The sequence below is a fragment of the Chinchilla lanigera genome, unplaced genomic scaffold (assembly GCF_000276665.1).
Source record: "Chinchilla lanigera isolate Chin_1 unplaced genomic scaffold, ChiLan1.0 scaffold00049, whole genome shotgun sequence".
Taxonomy (NCBI): domain Eukaryota; kingdom Metazoa; phylum Chordata; class Mammalia; order Rodentia; family Chinchillidae; genus Chinchilla; species Chinchilla lanigera.
The window spans coordinates 10,230,785-10,255,828 of NW_004955450.1; the positions used below are offsets into that span (position 1 = coordinate 10,230,785).

The 25,044-nt window shown below is 51.0% G+C and overlaps 1 protein-coding gene across 1 annotated transcript; it reads left to right on the top strand.

Annotated features, from left to right (window-relative positions):
- Window positions 1-297: 297 nt before the first annotated feature.
- Window positions 298-13,848, top strand: Cilp (cartilage intermediate layer protein, nucleotide pyrophosphohydrolase). Its single transcript, XM_005393721.2, has 9 exons — window positions 298-375; window positions 1,857-2,024; window positions 3,907-3,999; window positions 4,721-4,990; window positions 5,902-6,081; window positions 6,466-6,780; window positions 7,642-7,750; window positions 8,208-8,365; window positions 11,037-13,848. The coding sequence occupies exons 2-9, from the start codon at window positions 1,964-1,966 to the stop codon at window positions 13,403-13,405; spliced, it is 3,555 nt and encodes a 1,184-aa protein (XP_005393778.1). The 5' UTR covers window positions 298-375; window positions 1,857-1,963; the 3' UTR covers window positions 13,406-13,848.
- Window positions 13,849-25,044: the final 11,196 nt, after the last annotated feature.

Below are 25,044 nucleotides of genomic sequence, written 5' to 3' on the forward strand. Positions count from 1 at the left end.
AGGCAAGAACACACCATATTTAAAGCCTTGAAATGCTGCCCGGCTGGAGAATTCCTCTTGGCCCTTTCCCTGGCACTGCTCCCGGTGCCTAGCCCGCAGCCCGACCCCTATCTCTGCCCTGGGTAGCTGCCCACCTGGGCCATCTGCAGGCCCCACGGCATCTCCCCCTAAGGACCTGATGTGCAATCCTGGCTTCTGTGAGCTGCAAGGGACGTGGGGAGGGGAGCAAGCTCATGCTCAGATCTGGTTTCGCCGCTGCTTCCCATGGCTGCCTGCCACTGGCTGAGCCACCAGCTGGGCTATATAAGGCCCGCGGCTGGCCTGCTGCAGGAGTGAGGACTCAGACCCCCAGCGAAGGAGAGCTGCTCAGGATTGGTGAGCTCTACTCCAAGGTCCCTCACTGCATCCTTGCACCCCCCTGCCTCGCCTAGCTGCTCCGGCTCTCCCCTGACACCCCATTTCTCATTTTTTGCTGGCTGACCCCTTACCTTCCACGGAAAAGACTCCCCTTTCTGCCTTGGCGTTCTCTCTTCCCCCCAAGTCCTCTCCCTCCCTCGTCTGAGGTCAGGAACCCCACACGTGGCTCTGCCCTGGGTCTCTATACCTGTGGGTGCCCTGCATTCTTCCTGCGGCCAGCTAGCATTCACGGTCCAAGGGCTCGGAGGAGCGTGGGTTGGGGAGCCTGCGTGTCAGACATGTACTGGGGGATGGCGGGAAGCTGAGAAACCTCCATGGGCTGCCAGATGGGAAATGGTTTTTCCACAAGGTGCCCCACGCCCCTCCGGCCCCTCTGACAGCCCTGGAACAGACTCAGGCTGAGTGCTCTGCGGGCCTGTGGACCGCTCAGCCCCAGCTCAGGGCCCGGTGCTTGAGGTGAGTTCTGTACTCCCTGGAGATGCAACCTCCAGGTGACTCCGCTCCCTGGGCTGAGAGGGGACGGGTTAAGTGGTTTTAGGGTTAAACGGTCTGCAGTGTGGGGTTGTTTGTTCCTTCCTCTGGAGCGTCCAAGAGTTTCTGGATCTTTTTTTCCAGAGAAGTGAAATCTTCCTTTTCCTACCGTGCTCCAGACTTTGGGGCTTGAAGGGAACCATTTTTTTTTTTTTTTTGATCTCCAGGAACCGATCAGATTCTGGGCTGGCAGAGTACTGGGGAAGAGAGAAATGCCTGTTGAGGGAGAGCCTGGGCCACACACGCCCTGTGGTTCCTTAGCCTGAATTACCAGGCCTGCTTTCCTCCCCACACCCTGCAGCCTCTACCTCAGCTCCGCAGGTAGTGGGGAGCCCTGGCCTCTCACACTGCACCCCTCTGCTTTTGCTCAACTGGCTCCTGGCTGTGGAACTCCCAGTCAGGCCCCCAAAAGGCAGGGAAAATGTGTTCCAGCTGCAGCCCGTGCACATCTGGGAATGTATTCTTGGAGGTGGGTCGTCTGAGCCATCTGTGCCTCCAGCCTGCCCGCCTAGGAGGGGCCCCTGGAGATGGGACAGGCCTGCATGGCCTTCAGATGTAGTCCGCTCTGGAAGAGCGAGAGCCCCACCAAGGCCAGCAAACCTAAAGCCCCCAAGCCTGGGTCCGATACGAGGCTCCTGAGAGGGAGCCCCGGCCGCTGTCACTGGCAAAGAGCCTCTCCGCTTCTGTCCTCCCTTGTGCTCCAGGACCCCGGCTCAGCCTCGTGTGAACTCAGATCCAGAGCCCCTTCATCTCCCAAGCTGCTTAGCCTTACAGCTCAAGCAGACATCACGCTTGGAAGACGTCGTTCCGTCCACCCTTCCATCCTCGACCCGTCAAGAAACACTTCCGTTCCAGCCGTTAGGGATGACTCAGAAATGTGGAGTCTGACAATCTTGGTATCTTTGTAGGTCACTGGATCTGAGGAGCCTCCCAGGACACCACATCCCGGAGGCGAACTGGCTCAGTGAAGCCCTCCTGCCCTCTCCTGCCACATTCCCACAGGGCTAAGGGAAAGATGGAGGGGGCTGAGGCCTGGCTGTTCTCCTTCTTGGTCTTGCAAGTCGCCTCTGTGTCAGGTATAGGCTATCTGCTACCTCCCATAGCTGCCATGTGCCATCGTGAAGTTGTGTCTGGTCTGGGACCCATCTGTGTATCTGCCTTAAGATAGCAATGACCTTAAGACCTGCAGCTGTTTGATAGACATTTCATTTGTCCCCATTTTTTTTCTTGGGGCTTGGGATGGAACCTGGGGCCTTAGCACTGAACAAATCTCCATCCCTTTTTACATTTTTTAAAATTTTAAGACAGGGTCTCACTTGGTAAGTTGCCCAGGCTGGGCTCAAACTTGCCATCCTCCTGCCTCAGCTTCCCAGAATGCTAGGGTTACAGGTGTGCACCACCATACTCAGCTGATAGTTCCCAGTATTAAAACTCATGGAACAGAAACTTTTAAATGAGGCGAGGGATGAACAGTCATTCAGAGGGGTGGGAAAAGATTAGGAGAGTTACTACCCCTGAGTACTAAATTTAGCTCTGAGCTTCCTGGCAGCCAAAGCAAGAGGGAGTCATGGGAGATCACTGAGGGGTTGGAAGCAGATTGGGGTTTGGTCTGTTTTTAGTTTCTTAAGGGTTCTTCTGACCTAAAGCTCAGTGTCATTTAGACCAAATTTCAGACACACACAGAGACCTCTGTGGTCTCCTTGCCCTCTGACTCCATCCCTGGTAGCCGTGAGCTCTGGAAAGAACAGGGAGAGAGAATTTACCTGCTGCCTTGTGGAGGCACCAGACTACTCTCTCCCACCTCTCCTTCCTCTTCACATTCCCAAGCTCATACTCAGATAAGGGGGAAAAAATGCTTGAAACCCTCTTCTGCAGCAGGCACCCCCCAGGCAGGCTTTGTGCACACAGATGCAGGAACAAAGGCTGCCTCAGCGCAGCCCTGTGCGCACCCGCCCGCCTCCCGTGTAGCTCTCGCTACCCGGACAGCTGCTGTTTGTGAAGATGATTAACATTCAGCCATCTGAGGGGAAATCAGATTAGCTTGATTAAAAGAGCTCCTATCACCCCAATTAAGCAGCTCAGAGAATTCTGATTTGGCTCCTCGCCTGGGAGTTAATTGCCTTTCAAGACGTTCGTGGACCGCTGCTTCCCTCTCCCCATTCCCACCCAGCCGCACCAGCGCTGGTGGAGCAGGGCTGCAACTGCTCGGGGCCTCGGGACCCTGGGCTCATCTCCAGGCAGCCCCTCAGCCTGAGGCCAGAGGACGGAGGACCACCGGTCCGTTTCTGTCCAACTGCCAAGGGAAGGGAGAGGGATGTTTATGGGGCCGCGCGTTCAGCTAAAGGGAGTTGCTAGTACTGCTGTGCTAGCTGTTGTTAAGTGGCTTTTATGAATGAGCCTTTGTAATCCCTGCAGTCCTGTAAGGCAGGGGCCATGTCCTCATTTTATGACGGGAGAACATGGGGCCAGACGGGTGAAGTGGCTTGGCCGGGTCGCAATGCTCTCATCTTCACGGACTTGAGGGGTGTTGGTGTTTATCTCATGGGATGCTCTTGCCAAAATGGCCCTATGCGGGGCAGTTAGCATCTCTGCTTCACCGGGTGGCTCTGTCTTGTCAAGAAGGGGAGGACCAGCCTACTTAATGCTCCATTTCTAGAGCAAGAGTGAGCTCTCTGTTCACCAAGCATGCACCCCATGCCAGTTCTCTTTCTCCTCATCGCCCCCAATAATGCACCCAACTTTATGCCATTGTGATTTTTTTAATGGATTCTTGTTTTATGGGAAAAGAGAGAAATACAGCCTTTCTGAGGCTGCACAGCCGTAAGGGACAGAGTGGGGATTCCAACCTGTGGCCGGAGCCTGTGTTCCATCCAGCGTACCATACTGCTTTCCTGCACTTTGAAAGGCTCCTGGTTGATCCTGGCTCCTTGCTCAGCTGCTTCTTCTCCTGGCCCTCAGGGAGGCAGACGGTGCTCACCCAGGCAGTGAGAAGAGTCCAGCCCGGGAAGAGGACCCCTGGCACCTTCGCCAAGCCTGCTGACGCCCAGGAGAGTGAGTTGTGGCTGGAGCAGGGAGGGCCAGGAGGGCTGGGGTTTTACCGCACTTGCTAAAGGGATCTCCGAAACGCGTGATGTCAAGGCTTCATGGAAACCGCTTTCATGAGGCATTTGGCAGAGAGACGTAGTATGGGATGGCTCAGGATCAGGAAGCTGCCTGGTATCTTCCAGGAACGCTATAGAGCTGGGGCTGCGGCATAGACTGGTGGGAGGGAAGAGGAAGGTGAGCATGGAGAGAGAATGGGGGTCAGCACACCAGCACCCCGGTGCCTTGCAAAGGGATGTCTTTTGTGTTTGTTTTTGTTTTGAGGTACTCAGGATTGATTGAACATGGCCTTTGCACCGCGTTACATCCCCAGTCCTTTTTATTTTATAAATTTTGAATCAGGGTCTGATTAAGTTGTTAAATTGCGCAGGCTAGGCTCAGACTTGTGATCTTCCTGTCTCAGCCTCCCAGAACACCAGGTGCATACCACCTCGGAGCAGAGAGGCTAGGCAGAGAGTTACTGGCAAGGCTGTGCCAGGCTGATGAGGTCTTGGCAGCGTGGGCCGTAGGGAGGGCTGGAGAGACGCTGAGGATGTAAGTGTGACAGGGCAGAGACGGCCAGGGCCAGGTGAGTGGCACCAGGGAAGACTTCCGGGCCCAAGCAGGAGAGAGAACCGAGCTCACCCGGTCCCCCAGCGAGGGCTGCTCCCCAACCCACCCTGTCCTTCAGGTCCTGGGGAGTGGACAGCGTGGTTCAACATCGACCACCCAGGCGGGCAGGGTGACTTTGAGCGGCTGGACGCCATTCGCTTCTACTATGGGGAACGCGTGTGCGCCCACCCCCTGTGGCTCGAGGCTCGGACCACGGACTGGATGCCCTCGGGCAGCACTGGCCAGGTGGTCCACAGCAGTCCCCGGGAGGGCTTCTGGTGCCTCAACCGGGAGCAGCGACCTGGCAAGAACTGCTCCAACTACACCGTGCGCTTCCTCTGCCCGCTTGGTGAGTCCTCCAGGAAGCTCCCACAGGTCCTCTGGCGCTGGGACCCCCCGTCAGCCTGTGGTATTAAGCAGCGTAGGGCAACCGCAGGCTTCGAACCCTGAGCCTGCCACGTGGGCCTGTGCTCCCCACGCGAGTTTCCTGCGTTCTCTTAGGCTCCGTTTCTCACTTGTGCATTAGGACTAAGAGTAAATCCCATAAAGATTTTTTGATGAGGAGTCAGTGGAATCATGGATGGAGAGGGTGCAGCCCCAATTCACAAAGTGCTGGTTCCTTTTACTGTTGCTGCATACCAGATACTGTTCCTGCTCGCCCTTTCCCACTGGCCTTCGCACTGTTGCCCTCTTGGCAGTTGCACGGCATGCTGGGAAGCCGGACAACACCTTGCAGTGCCACAGCTGATAAGTGCAGAGTCTATGTCCTTGACATCCCGCCCTGCCCTGGGCAATTCAGATGTTGGGCACCAACTACAGGCCCACTCCTATGGATGGGTGCTCTCCTCTGTAGGTTCTTTTGTTGTTGTTGTTACCAGGAATCAAACTCATAACCTCATGGCCATGAGTTCATGAGTTCATGAGTTCATGAGTTCGATTGGGCAAGCACTAATGCCACTGAGCTACAGCCCCAGCCCCTTTAGGGTTTGCATAGCCTGGTGCTGCAGGCCTAGTTACCCAGAAAGGTCATGTGCGGTGGGGGCTCAGGCTGGCCTTTGGCCTCAGACCTGAGGGGAGGGGGTGGGCAGAGGCAGCTGGAGCCCAAGTCACCATAGGCCCTGATCTGCAGGAGAAGGAAGTTGGTGCTGTCCCCGCATATCCTAGGACAGTGAATCACATCCCAATCAAATCCCTGGTTGCCAAGCCCTCTCAGGGCCACGCTGAGAGGGAGGTTAGATCATCACTGATCTCATTTTGCAGGGTCCCTGCGCCGGGACAAAGAGCGCATTTGGGGTCCCTGGTCTCCCTGGAGCAAGTGTTCGGCTGCCTGTGGCCATACGGGGGTGCAGACCCGCACGCGCACCTGCCTGGCAGAGACGCTGTCCCTGTGCAGCGAGGCCTCCGAGGAGGGCCGGCTCTGTGTGAGCCAGGACTGTGCAGGTACCGCCTCCCTCTGGCGCCAGACCTGGTGTGGTGGGTTAGGCTGGAGCAGCCAGAGAGGGTGGGCAGTTAAGTCAGTCCGAGATGGATTCCCTCATGCACTCCCCAGGTATTAACTGAGTCTGTACCGTGTCCTCTGAGGGGGCTGTAGGATAATGTGGGGAATGCAGAGCAGAGCAGAGCAGAGCACGGCTTAGAGAAATCCAGGAAGGCTCCCTCGAGGAGGTGTTCTGGGCTCAGCCTGGGGATGGGTAAGAGTTAGCCCAGCAGTCTGACAATGAAGAGTGACAGGCAGGAAGGGAGGTCCACGAGTCTACAGGCAGGAGTGTAGGGAAGGAGGGGCGGAACCCACGCACCCTTCTGATGTGGCTCCTTGCATCACAGCGTGTGACCTGCCCTGCCCGATGGGCCAGGCGAATGCCGAGTGTGACGCCTGCATGTGTGAGGACTTCATGCTCCGTGGAGTTGTCTCCCTCCCTGGCGGTGACCCAGCCTCAGGGGCCACCGTCTCCCTGTTGACCAAGGTGCCAAAGGTGCTGACCCGGACGGACAGTAGTGGCAGGTTCCGAGTCCCTGGCTTGTGCCCTGATGGCAAAAGCAACTTGAAGATCACGAAGGCCAAGTTTGCCCCCATTGTGCTCACAATGCCCAGGACCAGCCTGAAGTCAGCCACCGTCAATGCGGAGTTCGTGAGGGCAGGTACAAAGCTGTCTGGGTGCTAAGAGCTGGTTTCCTGCCTCAACTGAGAGAACCCCAAAGTCTCCAGTGTGGCTCACAGGCCCCATCGTCTAGCCCTCCCTTATTTCTCTGCTCGCTTGCTTGCTTGCTTGCTTTCTCTCTCTCTCTCTTTTGAGACAGAGTTTCACTATGCTATTCAGGTTAGCCTTGAACTCACTTTGTAGCCCAGGCTGGCCTCAAACTTGCAGTGATCCTCCTGCCTCAGCCTCCTGAGTGCTGGGATTACAGGCGTGTGCCGCCATGTCCAGCGGCTTTCTTTTCTTATTGCTCCTCCCACATGGAGTCACTCCTCTCCAGTCAGGAAGGCTTCCTACCAGTTCCTCAAATAAGGACACACTGCTGCCTTGAGGCCCTTGCACTTGCTGTATGTATTCATCATGGCGTGTTCTTCCTCCACACATTGGAAGTCTTGTTCTTAATGGATGAGGTCTTTCTAGATCACTTTATCTGAAACAGCCCATTATGATACAGTGTGCGCATTGGAGGTCTCAGAGAGGGGACTGGAGAGCTCAAAAATGGTGCAGAATGGCAAAAAAAAAAAAAAAAAAGTCACCAAGGGCAACAGCACACCAGTATCTAATCACTATTCAAAACAGCTAGTTCTGTGCCAGTTGTAGTGCTCAGGCATCACGGCTGGCACAAGGTGCCTGGGGCCCCAGGCCGAGAGGGTGGAAGGGGGGCTCCACTGTGGACCCGGTCCCGTGGGTATTAGGAGCCTTAGAGATGGGCTGGGCTGAGGGTGGGGAGCCACAAAATTCAAATACCATCGAGAACCCATCCCAAAGGACAAAACCAAACGCTGCCTCTCCTCTGGTGTCCCAGAGACCCCGTACATCGTGATGAACCCCGAGACCAAAGCACGGCAGGCCGGCCAGAGCGTGTCCCTGTGCTGCAAGGCCACGGGGAAGCCCAGTCCGGACAAGTATTTCTGGTGCGTATCCGGCCCGCTGCCCCGCCCACCCCTCTTCTGGGAGACCAGGGCCTTCTGCAGTGATCACTAGTGGGATGGCGCGAAGTCAGGCCCAGAGCCTCAGTGTCTGCGCTGACTGGCACGGCCAGTGGGGTGGAAGCTGCCCAGGTCACCATTGAGCACCCTCGTACCCTCAAAGCCAGCTGACCCGTCACCTCTTACACCCCCCTTCTTGCACGACAACCCCGGCAACTCTGTGGTCAGCTGGAGACCGTGGGCGCCATTTCAGTGCCCAGGAAGCGGAAGCTGAGGCGGCGGGTTCAAGGATCACAGCCGTCTAAGTGGTGGGGCTGGGACTTAGAACCAAGGGCTCTGACTCGCGGGCTGATCCAAGTCCAAGGTGACGTTGGCACGGCAGGAACAGGAATGGGTCTGTCTCCCTCCACTGCCCCCCGGGCTCCTCCTCTCTGCCTTGCAGGTATCACAACGGCACGCGGCTGGATCCCTCTCTCTACAAGCACGAGGGCAAGCTGGTGCTGAGGAACGTGCGGCTGGAGCAGGCTGGCGAGTACTTCTGCAAGGCGCAGAGCGACGCGGGAGCTGCCAGGTCGCGGGTGGCCCAGCTGATGGTCATAGGTGAGCTTCTGCGGGTTCCCAGGCGCCTCCGTTCTGCAGCCGGAGGATCATAACTGGGCGGCAAGCACGGGCTTCTCTCAGTGCTGCGCCTTCTGGGACCCTGAGGTGGTGGCGACCTGAGTCCTGCTGTCACAGAGCCGCCGTTTGAGGAGGGCCGAGGAAATGTAAATAGGAGACAAAGCCAGAAAAATTTAGCTGAAACAGGAGAGAAGGGGCAGTGAATTCTGACGGATCAGAGACAGACACCTTCTGACGGCTGCTTTCAGCTAAAGCTTAAACCATTTTTTAAACCATTTTTAGCCTTAGCTGCCCTTTGGCACCATCTACGGATAGTCTCAGAAAATACTGATGCCCCTGCCTTACCCTGAGACTGGCTGATTTAATCTAGGATGTGGCCTAGGTGTGCATGGCTTAAAAGATGCTAGGCTGATTCTAATTTACAGCCAAAGTTGCCAACCCCTGGTCTTAAAGAGTGGGCAGGAACTGTGTGTGGAGCTGTTCCAGGCTGAGGCGCCGGTGTAGACTAAATAAAGCACGGAAGTGGAGAACCCAAGGGCTTCATAAGCAAGGGTGACCTAGCTGGGCATGGTGGCGCATGCCTGTAATCCCAGCACTCGGGAGGCTGAGGCAAGAAGGATCACTGTGAGTTCGAGGCCAGCCTGGACTACATAGAGAGTTCAAGCCCAGCCTAAACTGCATAGTGAAACCCTGTCTCAAAAAACAAAACAAAACAAAACAAAAAAACAAAAACACCAAACAAAGAAAGGATGATCTAGTCAGGTTTGATGACACAGCCAGTAATTCCAACACTCTGGGAGGCTGAGGCAGGAAGATCCAAGATTGAAAGTTTGAGCCCAGCCTGGGCAATTTAGCATAGACTCTATCTCAAAATTTTAAAAATGGGCTGGGGATATAGCTTAAGGCTTTGGATTCCATCCCCGGTAACCACCACCCCCCCCCGCCCCAACAAAACAAAACAAGCCTAAAACAGAACAGTAATCACCCTGCAGACACATAAAACAAACAGAAAAGGTGACCTGATTACACTGGCTTCTAGAAGAAAACAGGAGAGGACGAGATTTGAGGCCACAGTCCTGCTGGAAACCCGTCCTTGGAAAGTGAGGGAGAAAGAAGGTATCTTAGTAATTGGCCTAAACAAAACACAACAAAAAACAGAGGAAGCGAGTATTATTGGAAGAACTCTGGAATATTGCACAGACTTCTAGACATTTGAGCCAACAAACCACAGAACAGACAAGAGAGATTTTGGATCTCGGCAGAGGAGATGTGGAACACCCAGGAATGGACCCCACCCCCTCACACCCGTGCTCCCCCGTTTGGTGTGATTTTTTTTTTTTTTTTTGGAAACAGGTCTCTCTGCATAAATTAGACCAGGCTTTAACTCATAGTGTAGTCCAGGATGGCCTCAAATTTGCTATCCTCCTGCTTCAGCCTCCTGAGTGCTGAGATTACAGGTATGTGCCACCACACCTGGCTGGCATAGTGACTTTAAAAAGAATTGACTTACTATTCCAAAGTTCAATCTATAGATAATACAGATAATATAGATAACTACATAGAATTTATATAGAATTATATAGAATTTACATAGAATTATATAGAATTTACATAGAATTATATAGATAATATAGATAACTACATAGAATTTCTAAATGTATAAGCATGTGTTCCTAACTATAATATAAAGGAGAAATAAAGCTAGGAGTGGTGGATATACCTGTAATCCCAGCATTCAGGAGGCTGATGCAGAAGGACTGCCATAAGATTAAGGCCAGCCTAGACTACGTGGTGAGTTCAAGACCAGCCTGGTGGATTATATAGGAAGACCCTGTCTCACAAAACAAAATGAGAGAGACAGAGACAGAGGGAGACACACTTTAATACAAAAAGTGCTATTGCAATATCTAAACGCTTTGGCGCAATGACACAGATAAACCAAGATTTCAGACATTTGCACGTGAATCCGGGGTAATCACAAATGTGATAGCTACAATTGCCAGGTCGTGTTGATCAGTCTAAAATGAGAGAATATTCTTGGTATGGTCACAGACAAACAAAGTGCTACCTGAGACTGATTCCTATGATAGCTGTATTCTTGGAAAATTCAGTGTGTGGTTGAGGCCATGTAACAACTACCAAGCTACAATCATTTTAAAGAGGTTTTTCACTTGCTCCCTGTGAGTGTCCCATTGGGTGTGTGAAAATCATACAGGATGCAGAAAAATTCTTCCAGTGGATCTGAGCCTGGCACTGCCAGCCATAAAGCATCAGGTGGTACACATTCAGCACCTGGCCCATAGCACTTCCATTCTTTTGTTTGTTTGTTTGTTTTCCATTACCGGGAATCGAACTCAGGACCTCGTGCTTGCCAGGCAGGCACTGTGCCACTGAGCTAAATCCCCAGCCCTAGCACTTCTGATCTTGGTGATAACCCAAAAAAAACACCCTCCCACACTTTCAGACTGCTTCATAGGGAACCACTATCTCATGTGTAAGGTGGGATTGATCATAGCCACCCCGTGTCTCCTCAGAGCTCTGTGAGAAGCCAGGTCACAGATAGCAAGTCCCTTGGGCACTGCAGAGGTGACACTGAGGTACCCCATGGAGGATGTGAACTTGCATCTTAACATCCTCACCGTTTCTTCCTCAGCCCCCGATGAGAGTCCTTGCAACCCAACCCCTGAGAGCTACCTTATCCGGCTGCCCCACGACTGCTTCCAGAATGCCACCAACTCCTTCTACTATGACGTGGGCCACTGTCCTATTAAGACCTGTGCAGGGAAGCAGGATAATGGGATCAGGTGCCGGGATGCCGTGGAGAACTGCTGTGGCATCTCCAAGACGGAGGAGAGGGAGATCCAGTGCAGCGGGTACACGCTGCCCACCAAGGTGGCCAAGGAGTGCAGCTGCCAGCGGTGTACGGAGACGCGGAGCATCGTGCGGGGCCGCGTCAGTGCCGCAGACACCGGGGAGCCCATGCGCTTCGGCCACGTGTACATGGGGGGCCACCGTGTGAGCATGACCGGCTACAAGGGCACTTTCACCCTCCACGTCCCCCAGGACACGGAGAGGCTGGTGCTCACCTTTGTGGACAGGCTACAGAAATTTGTCAACACCACCAAGGTGCTGCCCTTCAACAGGAAGGGGAGCGCAGTATTCCACGAGATCAAGGTGCTTCGGCGGAAGGAGCCCATCACTCTGGACGCCATGGAGACCAACGTCATCCCCCTGGGAGAGGTGGCCGGCGAAGACCCCGTGGCTGAACTGGAGATCCCATCGGGGAGTTTCTACAGGCAGAATGGAGAGCCCTACGCAGGCAAGGTGAAGGCCAGTGTGACCTTCCTGGATCCCCGAGATATTTCCACAGCCACGGCCACCCAGAGCGACCTGAGCTTCATCAACGAGGAAGGAGACACCTTCCCCCTGCGGACGTATGGCATGTTCTCGGTGGACTTCGCCGGTGAGGCCACCTCAGAGCCCCTGAATGCTGGCAAGGTCAAGGTCCACCTCGACTCGACCCAGGTCAAGATGCCGGAACACGTGCCCGCCATGAAACTCTGGTCGCTCAACCCAGACACGGGGCTGTGGGAGGAGGAAGGCGAGTTCAAATTTGAAAGCCAAAGGAGGAACAAAAGGGAACAGAGAACCTTCCTGGTGGGCAACATGGAGATCCGAGAGAGGAGGCTCTTTAACCTGGATGTCCCTGAAAGCAGGAGGTGCTTCATCAAGGTGAGGGCCTACCGCAGTGAGAGGTTCCTGCCCAGTGAGCAGATCCAGGGCGTCGTGGTCTCTGTGATCAACTTGGAGCCCAGAACTGGCTTCTCGTCCAACCCTCGGGCCTGGGGCCGCTTTGACAGTGTCCTCACAGGGTCCAATGGGGCCTGCGTGCCTGCCTTCTGCGACGACCAGGCCCCGGATGCCTACTCCGCCTACCTCCTGGCCAGCCTGGGTGGGGAGGAGCTGGAAGCAGTGGAGTCTTCTCCTAAATTCAACCCCAATGCAATCGGCGTCCCTCAGCCCTACCTCAGCAAGCTCAAGTATCGTCGCACAGACCACGAGGATCCTCGGGTTAAAAAGACAGCCTTCCAGATCAGCATGGCCAAGCCAAGGCCCAACTCCGCGGAGGAGAGCAACGGGCCCATCTACGCCTTTGAGAACCTCCGGGCCTGTGAGGAGGCGCCGCCCAGTGCGGCCCACTTCCGGTTCTACCAAATTGAGGGGGATCGGTATGACTACAACACGGTTCCTTTCCATGAAGATGACCCCATGAGCTGGACCGAAGATTACCTGGCCTGGTGGCCCAAGCCAATGGAGTTCAGGGCCTGCTACATCAAAGTGAAGATCGTGGGGCCGCTGGAGGTGAACGTGCGATCCCGCAACATGGGGGGCACCCACCGGCGGACAGTGGGGAAGCTCTACGGAATCCGGGACGTGAAGAGCACTCGAGACAGGAACCAGCCCAACGTCTCAGCCGCGTGTCTGGAGTTCAAGTGCAGCGGGATGCTCTACGACCAGGACCGCGTGGACCGTACCCTGGTGAAGGTCATCCCCCAGGGCAGCTGCCAGCGAGCCAGCGTGAACTCCATGCTGCACGAGTATCTGGTCAACCACCTCCCACTGGCGGTCAACAATGACACTGGCGAGTACACCATGCTGGCGCCGCTGGACCCGCTGGGCCACAACTATGGCATCTACACTGTCACAGACCAGGACCCTCGCGTGGCCAAGGAGATTGCTCTTGGCCGGTGCTTTGATGGCACTTCGGACGGCTCCTCCAGAATTATGAAGAGCAACGTGGGTGTGGCCCTCACCTTTAACTGTGCAGAGAGGCAGGTGGGCCGCCAGAGTGCTTTCCAGTATCTCCAAAGCACCCCCGCCCGGGCCCCTGCTGCAGACACGCTGCGAGGAAGAGCACCCTCCAGGCGGCAGCAGCGGGCAAGCAGGGGTGGCGAGCGCCGGCCGGGAGGGGGCGCCTCGCTGAGACTTCCTGGGGTTGCTCAACAGCCTCTGAGCAGCTGAGTCTGTGGTTCTTCACACCCCGTCCCACCTCCCGTGACGGCGGGACTGATGCACATGCTGTCACTCGGTTAATTTAAACACATCTGTTCTGGTGCAGTTTGCTTGTTTGTTTCTTCTTGTCTTTGTCCCACGATACCAGTTGGCACAGAGCCCCCCAAATGACCAAATAAAGCCCTTGCGTGTTTTTTCAGAAAAGAAACAGAAGAAATTGGCCGCTGGCAAAACTCCGCAGCTGTGTTCTTCATTTAGAAGCACGAATGCAAGTGTAATTCCCGTTCCTTCTGCATGGTTTTGCTCACCTCTGTAATAATGATGATCTGACGCTGAGGATGAAATAACCGATATAAAGCATAGTTTTTGCCCCTGCTCCATGGGATGTAAGCCAGGCCTCATCACAGCTGATACATAGAAATGGTGGTGAAATAAAGAAATAAATGACAGTATTTTGACTTGAAATGTAAATAACATTTCTTTCAGTGGCTGACATTTGGAATCCTGGTGTACATTTAAAATGAAAGTATTGCATATAGGGTAATCACAGTTCCTCATCTAAGTCTTGAAAAAGCATCTCCCAGTACCCACAGTGTTAGTCTGATTCCTTTTGTATTAGCTTTTACTCTTGCAGGAAGCTCAGTGTCACGCAGAGCACATGTCAGTAAATGCACATTCTGTATTTTGATTTTGAAGTCACTCAGGTGAGCAGAGAGCCCTGGAGAGCAGTCACAAGGTGGTGTGAGGTCCAGCGTTTCTAAGTTTACAGGGCTGAGCAACTAGACACACTCTCTAGCACTCAAGTCTGTTCTCATAGATCATATTTTCCATTTGCAAGGAAGAGCAGAGATGCCTGGAGTTGTGAACATGTTCTGGGCTCCTGAACAAAACTAAAAATATGTCCTGATTTTTGTCTCTTCTTTCCAGTACTGTGGAGCTTATACAATGGCTTGACCCGGAGTCTGGAAAGCTGGCTAAGTGGTCCTTTGGCATCTTCCTCCTGCCTGTTGCCTTCTCCAGCTGGGCTGGCTGACCTCCTCCCCAGTGAGGATCAATCTCTTTCCATTTTTCTCTCACTTCTTTTCCTCATGCTGTTCTAAACACGCTCGACTCTTCTGTAGAGGAAAAAAAAAAAGCCCTATCCCTGGAGTAAAATAACTGGCCAAATGGGCAGGGTTTTGTTGTGGGAAAAGGTATTTGGTTTAAAATAGTAAATCAGCCTGACACAATGGTAACGCCTGCTTGTAATCCCAGCATTTTAGGAGGCTGAGGCAGGAAGATTGCCAAGTTTGAGCCCAGCCCAGGGAAGGTAGTAATGATGTAGCAAGACCCTGTCTCAAAATGAAGAATAAAAAGAGCTGAAAATGTAGTTCACTAGGAAGTCCCCTGGGTTCAATCCCTAGCACCAAGCAGTAAAGTAATATAAAATAATAAAATAGCACATCAGAGGCCAGTTGTGGTATCAGAAGAATCTTGGAGGCATCAACAGTCAGGGGGGTAGGAAGGGGGAAAGGTACACTCAGGTCCTTCTCCCAGCCCGTCCAGCACTGTCAGGAAGGGGACTGGAGTGGGCATTGCGTACAACCAGAACAAAAAACTTTCTTCCATGGCCGTGTCTGGCCCGTGCCTGATTTGCCCTCTTACGTAAGCTGCAGCCCTGCTCCTGGGGGTGCAGTGTGTAATCAGTTAGAAGCTTTTCTGTCTGAGCACCCCACAGCTGCAGAGAAGGTGAACATACGCAGGGCTGTGGCCTTTTGATGGCAGGGTGACCCACTTCCGGTCTCCACTTCCTTCTGCTCCCAGGAAGCGGCTCTCACTGACAGCGGGGCCACGCGTGGTCTGGATTGCCATGGCTGAAGGGTCAGCGTTCAGGAGCCCAAGGGCGTGTACTCCAGCCTGACCACAGGCCCTTGCCCCCCCAGGAAGGTGCTGGGAAGGTGGCCCTACCTCATTACATTCCTTGCTGTCCTCAAACAAGGGTCTGCATAAAGAGGCTGTGGCAGGCAGCAGCTGGCACTTGACGCCTTCCTTCATTCACCATACGTCTCTGCAGCGCCTACCAGATGCCAGGCCAGGTGTGCAAGCAGACAGACCTTTATGAGACAGGATGAAACCTACCACTGTCGAGTTGAGCCAGCGACACCCAGTTTCTGAGCATCTTGCTTTCAAAGCCAGATGTGCTACTTGCCAGCTGTGAGATCCCCTGGACCTCAGTGTCCTTGTCTGTGAGGGGCTGGTTCTAGATTCTACTCGGAAGTCCTGATGGGGTCTGCAGGGAGGTGACGGGCGTAGTTCTCAGGGGGCCTTAAATGCACAGGACAGCTCCTGGGTCCGGACTCCTTCCCTTCGTCTGGCTGGACCACGCCCTCGTGAAGTTCTCAGGTTCAGCCTGTGTCCAGTGACTGATCCCCCGTTACTGTGAAGTCTAGCAAGATGGATACAGTGGCAGGCAGGGAAGGCACAGGCAGGAGGCCAGAGGCGGGCGGCTGCTTACAAACAGGGATTTCCCAGATAATACTCTCCAGAGTCTGGAGGGCTGTAGCAGCTGAGGTGATAGAGAAAAGCCACCCGGAAATCTGGACAAGATCAGAGCCTAGAAGGATTGAGGAGATTTAAGCACAGCTGGAGGCAGCACAAGGAGATGGGTGGGGCGTCCGGCAGAGAGCCGGTTAGTGCCGAAGAGGAGAGGTGGGGACTGCACCCTGGCTTTTGTTTGCAGCACTGGGGACTGAACCCAGGGCTTTGCACTGAGCTATGCACCCAGCCCTTTTCATTTATTTATTTTTTTAAGGTTTGAGACAGAGTCTTCTCGTGAAATTGCCCCGGCTGGGCTCCAAATTGCAGTCCTCATGCCTCAGCCTGTCAGAGCGCTGGGATTACAAGCATGCGCCACCTCACCCTGCTGGAAGCCTTGATTACAAGTAACAGAGCGCAGGTAACCTCAGCCAGGGCTGGAACCAGAAACTTCAGAACCAGCAGAATCCAGGCCGTGCCTCTCCTAGTTCTGATCTTTCATCCGCTCTCGCACTCACTGGTTTCTGCTCTCCCAATCTCAGACTCGGTCTTGCTCCATTTCTCAAACTCTCTGACATGCCAGGTGTGGTGGCGCATGCCTGTAGTCCCAGCACTCGGGAGGCTGAGGCAGGAGGATCTTTGTGAGTTCAAGGCCAGCCTGGGCTACAAAGTGAGCTCAAGGCCAGCCTGAACTGCATAGCGAGACCCTGTCTCAAAAACACAAAAAACAAAACAAAACAAATCAAACTCTCTGACTTGATTTCTCTCTCTGTTTCTCCTCTTCCTGGACTCCTCTCTGGTCAGTCTGTGTCTCTGTCTCCCTCTCATTATGGTGGTTTCTCCTCTCTGTAGGAACCCTGGGTTCTACCCTGTCTACATCCTCCCCACCAAGTTCTTTCTTGGGGAGTGAATTTGATAAACCCAGTTTAAATTGGGTCTCCACCTCTAGCCCAATCACCTGTGTCCATGCCAGGAGTGGGCCATAGAGAGTAATTCAGTTATGTGGTCAGATTCCTTTGGGGGAGAGACTCTGGCTGGTCCACCCTGGTTTTGAACTCATGAGCCTCCTGCTTCAGCCTCTCAAGTACTGCGATTATAGGCATGCACAACCACATCCAAACAGAGCTTGCTTTTTACAATCATTCATCTTTTTCTTGAAGGACAGCTGAGCACCCTGTGTAGCTCAGTGGTGGAGCACTTGTTTAGCATGCATGAGTCCCTAGGTTCAATCCCCAGTACCACAAGAAAAAAAATTATGGCCATTCTATTGATTGTGAAGTGGTATCTTACTGTGGTTCCAATTTGCAGTTCCATAATGTTTAATAATGCTGATAATAAGGTTGAGCATCTTTTTTAAAAGGATCTTTTCACTGGAAATTGATCATTTCTATATATTCTTTGGAGAAATGTCTACTCAAATCCCTTGCCTAAGCTAGGTGCGGTGACTCAAGCCTGTCGTCCCAGCCCTCAGGAAGGCAGAGGCAGGAGGACTGAAAGTTTGAATCCCACCTGGGCAGTTTAGTAAGATTTTGTCTCAAAACAAAAAAATGGCCAGGCATGGTGATGCACACCTGTAGTCCCAGCCTTTGGGAGGCTGAGGCAGGAGGATCGCTGTGAGTTCAAGGCCTGCCTGGGCTACAAAGTGAATTAAAGGCCAGCCTGAACTGCATAGTGAAACTTTGTTTTAAAAAGACAAGCTGGGCACACTGGCACATACCTGTAGTGCCAGCACTTGGGAGGCTGAAGCAGGAGGATTGATGCATGTTCGAGGCCAGCTTGCGCTCCAAAGTGAGCTCAAGGCCAGCCTGAACTGCATAGCGAGACCCTGTCTCAAAAAGACAAAAAGAAAAAAGAAAGAAAGAAAAAGCTTTGCCACCACACAACGCTGAGTCTACTAGCTTTCACTGTTACTGGTAACATCCCATCCATTTTGCTGTGAATTTGTTATTTCCTTGTCAGTATATATTTTTCATTGATGGTTTTAGAGATATTTTCTTTTTCTTTGTTGTTGTCAAATTTGACTGTAATTAATCTAGATATTTGTTTTTGGTTATCTTGTTCAACCTTGTGCTTTCTGTACTATAGATACACATGCATAGACATAAATATGTCTTCCATCAGTTCTGGAAAAGTTCTGGTCATTCCTTCAAATATCGCTTCTTCTCCGTTTTCCCTACTCTCTTCCTTTGAACTGCAATCAGAAGTTAGATGTGTCAGTTATCTTTTCATTCCATTTTCTACTTCCCTTAACATTTCCCATTGCCAGCCAGGCATGGTGGTGCATGCCTATAATCCCAGCACTTGGGAGGCTGAGGCAGGAGGATCGTTGGGAGTTCGAGACCTACCTGGGCTACAAAATGAGCTCATGGCTGGCCTGAACTTCACAGCGAGACCCTGTCTCAAAAATAAAATAAAGTAAAATAAAATAGAGCATTTCCCATTGCCTTACTTCTATTCTATACGCTGATACTGTCTTTAGATTTGTCATTTAGTCCATTCACTCTCTTTTCAGGTAGTCAAAAATAACTAAGTGTACCCATATAATTTTTATTATTATTATTTTTTGGTACTGGGAATTGAACTCAGGACCTTGCGCTTGCCAGGCAGGCACTTGTGCCACTGAGCTATATCTCTGCCCCATCATATAATTTTAATTTTTTTTTTTGAGACAAGGTCTTGCTATATAGTCCAGGCTAGCCTTGAACTCATGGCAATCCTGCCTCAGCCTCCCATGTGCAGGGATTACTGGGGTAGGCCATCACACCCAGTTTAGTACATAAATTCTGATGAGTCAGCTTTGAAACATGTATTTTGTTGGCTCAGAAACTTTTATGCTTGTGCATAAATAAATATTGCAAGTAATAAATCATTATAATTGATACTAAAGCAAATGCCACTTTTATTATCTAGTATGGTTGATGCAAGCGAGTTACAAATTGAAAAGGATTTTTATAAACTAAGTCATATTGTCTCTGATCTCTCTTTTTGAGGTTTTCATTTGAAATCAAGCAAGTTCCTCAGTGCTAAAAGTGTAATGGAGTAGGGTAGATTCTTCAACAAGCTAACTGAGAAGCGTGACTAAAAAGGAATTTTTAAAAGGCATAGTTGGGCATGGTGGTCCACTCCAGTAATCCCAGCACTCAGCAGGCTGAGGCAGGAGGATCCCCATGAGTTGGAAGTCAGCCTGGGCTACATAGTGAATTCAAGATCAGCCCGAACTACATAGTGAGACCCCATCTCAAAAAAAGAAAACACAACAACAACAAACAAACAAATAAGTAAAATGAATAACATAAAGGGAAAGGCATAAATCACAGTACTATACAGGAATAAAAAGATCTTTATTATTCATTGAGTACCTACTGTGTACTATGGACCAAAGAATCATGTCTTTGTCACATTAAGATCAAAAGGTCAAAGGTCAGCCCACTCAGTAGTTGAAATAACAGGTTAATGAAGTTAAGTAATTCACCAGTTAAGTAAATCAGGCCTTCTACTCAACATCTGTGGCCACTGGAAAATCTGAACAAGTGTACCACCCTAGGTCCTCCTTCAGGATTTGATTGAGCTTCCATTCACCCTCCCTCTCGACAATTCAGAGGGAAGCGGTGGTGAGTTAGCGCCCTCTGCCGACCACCTCTTTCAAGGCATCTGAACGATGGACCGGGAGGGCGCCCTGCTCTCTGGTCTCCCAGGGCGCCCTGGTCTCCTGAGACCAGCCCCAAGGACGTACTATACAGGCCCAGGAGAATGGTGAGCACCTCTCTGAGTCTCCTTGATCTCCCCACAATGCCAGTATCGGGCAGTGAGTCCCTGTGGGAGTGGCAGTGACTAGAAGAAGCTTAAGAAAGAGATACTCAGAAGTAACGGCATAGGCTTCCATTGCCACAGTGGAACACGTCTTGTTCATTTGTGCAAATAAGCCTTAGCATCTCAGAATTCTAGCAGTCCTGAGTGCTGGGATTACAGGCATGTGCAACTATGTGCAGTCTAAGATTTGTGTTTGGGGTTGTGTTAGGATTGGGCTGTCTTTCTGATCTGAACCTAGGAGTGCTCTACATTGTCCTACCACTGAGATGCAGCCCCAGCCCATTCTATTTTGGTTTAAATTGGTTTTGTTTTTTTGAGCCAGGGTCTTGCCATGTAGTCTAAATCAGCTTTGAACTCATTATGTAGCCCAGGATCGCTTTGAACTCACAATGCCTCAGATTCCTGCGGACTGGGATTACAGGTGTGTGACATCATGCCTGCTTTATGTTTTATTTTGAGATGGGGTCTTGCTAAATCCTCCAGACTAACCTTGAACTTTTAATCCTCCTGCCTTGGGCTCCCAAGCTTCGGTGTTTTTAAACAAGTAATTCTTAAAAGAAGGAGAGATGATAGTCCACTACATTAATGGAATGACTACTCATGTAGTCCTTGAAATAAGATATTTCTGGGTAAGGGATGCAGATTCTGCAGATCCCTAAAATCTCACCAGCTTTTGGTTGGTTTGTTTGTTTTTTGTCTTTTTGAGACAGCGTCTCGCTATGCAGTTCAGGCTGGCCTGGAGCTCACTTTGTATCCCAGGCTGGTCTCAAACTTGCAACGATTCTCCTGCCTCAGCCTCCCGAGTGCTGGGATTACAGGCATGCGCCGCCATGCCCGGCTTCTCACCAGCTTTTGAAGGAGGAAACAGACAGAATGGAGATCCCAATGGAGATTTCAGTTTGGGTTCTACTCTGCTGTCACTTTGAGCTTTAGGTCTCTTAAAACTTTCCTGAATCGGTCTTCTCGGCTGGGAAACTGAAACGCTGATAAAAACCTCACCAGGTCGTTGTGAGAATTCACATCTATCAGAAGGTAGATGTGAAAACTCTTTGTGGAGTTCTAGCTGATGTCATTAGTATTATTTTGCTTCTCACGTCACCTACAGACGCAAGCCTTTATTTTTTAGTCCTTAGCCTTTAAAATAGAAATATCGAATCCCTCAACCTTCATATTTAACTTTACATCCTGCCAGGGATCAAGGCCTGGCTATGTAAAGGAACAGCATTTAGCCATGAAAAACAAATGTCTTCATTGAGAAGATACAAGGATTCCCAGCAGAATTCTGGGTGGCAAACAGTAGCAGGGTTTCTGGTGGAAGAGAAGGTGAGATTGTTATGTCTACCAAAAAGAGTGTTGAGGGCAGGAGGTGTGACTCAGTGGTAGAGATCTTATTTTGCATGCACAAGGCCCTGGGTTCGATCTCCAGCACCAGAAAGAAAGAAAGAAGAAAACAAAACCACACAAGGAGTTTTGAGTCCAAAAAAGAGATTGAGAAATACAGTTTTAAAATCAGGCTGTCTTTCTGACTCATTGTGTGACCCTGGTCATGTTTTTTAGGCCTGTTTCTTCATCTGAAAAATTCATCTCTGATATTAGATGACTCACTAAATCCTCACTGACCCTGATCTATAAAACTGTTTTTCACAGCAACTTACAATATTCACCGTGCTGGAAGGTAGAATTCAGTGTGAAAGAAGAGGCCGGGCGTGGTGGTGCACGCCTGTACTCCCAGCATTCGGGAGGCTGAGGGAGGAGGATCCTTGGAAGTTCGAGACCAGTTTGGGCTACAAAGTGAGCTCAAGGCCAGCCTGAACCGCATAGTGGGACCCTGTCTCAAAAAAGATGAAGATAAATAAATAAATAAATAAATAAAATGCATCAAAACTGCCAAATTTGTGTTCCCTGTTTGTTGAAACCCTCACCGGCCTTAGACCAGAGCCACATGACTCTTGTTCACACTGCCAACAAAAGTTAATCTGAGTTGTGTACAGCTCCCCCTGTTTTGTACTTTGTAGGGCAAAGTCTACACTTTGCTAATTAGGTAACCACTGAGAATTCTTCCCTAGACAGCCATTGGTATTAACTATGGTATATGTTTATGTACTTTTTTTTTTTTTTTTTTTTTTTTTTTTGAAACAGGGTCTCACTATGCAGTTCAAGCTGGCCTTGAGCTCACATTGTAGCCCAGGCTGGTCTCAAACTCACAACGATCCTCCTGCCTCAGCCTCCAGGGATTTCAGGCATGCGCCACTGAACCTGGCCACTGTATACATTTATACAATTTGTCTACTAACACTTTCTTCTTTGTTAAGTGTAACTTGATCTGCTTATGGACAGGATTTTCTGAGGACACCTTCCCAGTAAGCAAAAGTATTGCTGTTAAACAAGCACATAATCAAATGTTTACTGAATTTCTACTATGGTTCATTTTTTATGGTTCATGGGGTTTTTTTTGGTACCGGGAATCGAACTCAGGACCTTGCTCTACTATGGTTCAGTCCCAAATATGTAACAAAGTCGGACACTTGCCTTCATTATCAGCTAGGCATAGTGGTGCACACCTAGAATCCCAGCACTTGGGAGGCTGAGGCAGAAAGATTGCTGCAAGTTTGAGGCCAGCCTGGGCTACATAATGAGACCTGGTCTTACAAAACAAAACAACAAAACAAAACAAACAAAGAGTTCATTGTCTAGTTGAGAATAGAAGGCTAAATGCACAAAATATCAACCCATAAACACAATCAAATGTTGAGTCACTGTGGGAATAATATAAAGATATACTGCATGTAGGGACATCCTACATCATTGTACTAGTATAGACAGCTAACCTAGATAAAAATATTATACGCAGACACACAGGGCCTGACCACTCACACACTTGGTCAAGACAAAGGTGAAAACACATTACAATTGTGATTGCAGGTGTAGCTATAGGAGGCCAGGCCTCAAGATAAAGACAAAGTGATCAGGCCCAAGATAGGTGGTAACACCTGGTCTAATGGAGTCTACGTAGCCATCAGTCATTTTGGTGGGTGACCAAGAGCCTCGAATTCATCCCTTCCTGAAAAGTTCTTTGTTCCCTCCATGCGCACTTGCTACGCTACTGGCTTCCCCATTGGCTCAATGTCACCTAAGCAGCTATACTTATAACCTTATCAGTTGATCATAGCTGTAACCCACGTTTTACCCATGTGGTTGTGCTCTATAAAATTTCCCCTGAGAAGTGGGGTCCTAAGCAACCCACTTTTGGGTCCTCTCCTGCCTCTCAGGAGCGGTGTCTCTCTCCTTCAATAAGTATTTCCTACTCATAACCTCTGTTGTTCCTTAGAATTTAGTCTTTGATTTTGGGGAACATGAACTCAGTGTGTCGGACATCTGGCAGGTTGGGAGTTATATTCCCCTCTATCATTTGAAGGTCTGGTATCACTTCTTATATCAGTACCACTGTCAAATACTTACTGACAGCCCTGTCTTTCCCCATTAGAATGGACGCTGCATGAGGAAAGAAAGTTTTATTTGTTCAGTACTATTTCCCAGCACCTGGCATGTAAGTGGTGCTAAATAAACTGCTGATTGAATGTATGAGAAATCCCATCCCTAGAACAGAAAGAGAGGGCTTCCTGAAGCAGTGATTCGGCTTGCCATATTGCAATCTATCAATGCTGACAACCAACTTCCTTTTTTTGGAGACGGGGGTCTCACTATGTAGCCCAGGCTGGCCTTGAACTCCTAGCCATCTTCCTCCCTCAGCCTCCCAAGTGCTGGGATTATAGGTATGTACCACCATGCCCAGGTGTTTTGTTTTTCTTTTTGAGACAGGGTTTCACTGTGCAGTTCAGGCTGGGCTTTAACTCATTTTGTACTCCAAGCTGGCTTCAAACTTACAATGACCCTCCTGCCTCAGCCTCCCAAGTGCTGGGATTACAGCACCACGCTGGGCATGAACTTGCAATCTTACTGCCTCAGCAATGCTTGGATTAAGGGCCTGTGCCGCCATGCCTGACTGGCCTCTGCTCCTGCATGCTAAGAAAGTACCAGGAGTCAGCTCCCCAAGGGAGAAAGAGCTGTGTGGCCTGGCTCAAGGCCGGTGCTCCTTCTTACAGACAGTTCTAGAGAACTACAAACCTCATTTTTTTTTTCTGGCCATAGGTCAATGAGGGCTAATTGACTTGTGTGACCTGGTGTTGGCCCCCCGCTTGACTCTCACTCCCAGGTTTCCCTTCCCGAAAGGTCAGACCTAAACTTGCTCTAGCTCACCTAGCAACTTCTCTGGGCGTCAGAGTAGATCAGACTCATACATAAGGTAAATAATTAGTACAGGATTGGAGATGAGTCTGATTCATTTGTCACCATCATCCACCTTGTGCAGGTAGTGGATTTGCTTTAGCTGTGCAATAGGAAGCAGGCGGTGCAGACATAGGGCTCAGGGGGTAACAGAAGAGAGCCATGAAGGGACTTTTCTTTTCTTTTTTGTCTTTTTGAGACCGGGTCTCACTGTGCAGTTCAGGCTGGCCTTGAGCTCACTTTGTAGCCCGGGCTGGTCTCAAACTCGGAACGATCCCCCTGTCTCAGCCTCCCGAGTGCTGGCATTACAGGCGTGCACCACCACGCCCGGCAGAAGGGACTTTTGAAGATGTCCCTTCTTTTGAAGGTGCGCTGGAGCCGGCCCCCGGCTGGCGGGAGGGTTAGGACCGACAGTAGCGCGACCAGCCGGTGGGGGTGGGTCCGCCTAGACCCTTGTACTCACAAGACCTGAAAGCTTAATCATCTCTAGGCTCGAAAGAGCAGGGAACGGGAGCTGTCATCTTCCAACAGTTCTTGCTGGAAGAATTAGGTGAAGATACCACTTTCATGCCATAAAAATGAGGAAACCAAAGATGACCAAAAATTAAGAACATGGAACCCCTGAGGAAAAGAACATACTGAGTCATAAGCGTCTAGTGGCTGCCGAGTCACTTGATGGATGGATGGATGGATGGGGGCGGGGTGTTGGGGGTTGAACGCAGGGCCTCGGGGCACCCTAAGCTCTCTCAGCAACACTTCCAATCCCGAGTCACTTACTTACTTACTTACTTACTTATTTATTTATTTATTTATTTATTTTTGGTCTTTTTGAGACAGGGTCTCACTGTGCAGTTCCCGCTGGCCGTGAGCTCACTTTGTAGCCCAGGCTGGTCTTGAACTCACAACGATCCTCCTGCCTCAGCCTCCCGAGTGCTCAGCTCCCGTGCGCCACCACGCCCGGCTCCCGAGTCCCTTTAAAGGCTCCCTCTGGGGCCACCTAAACCACTCGTCTCACTTTGAACTTCCCTGCCACCACTGAA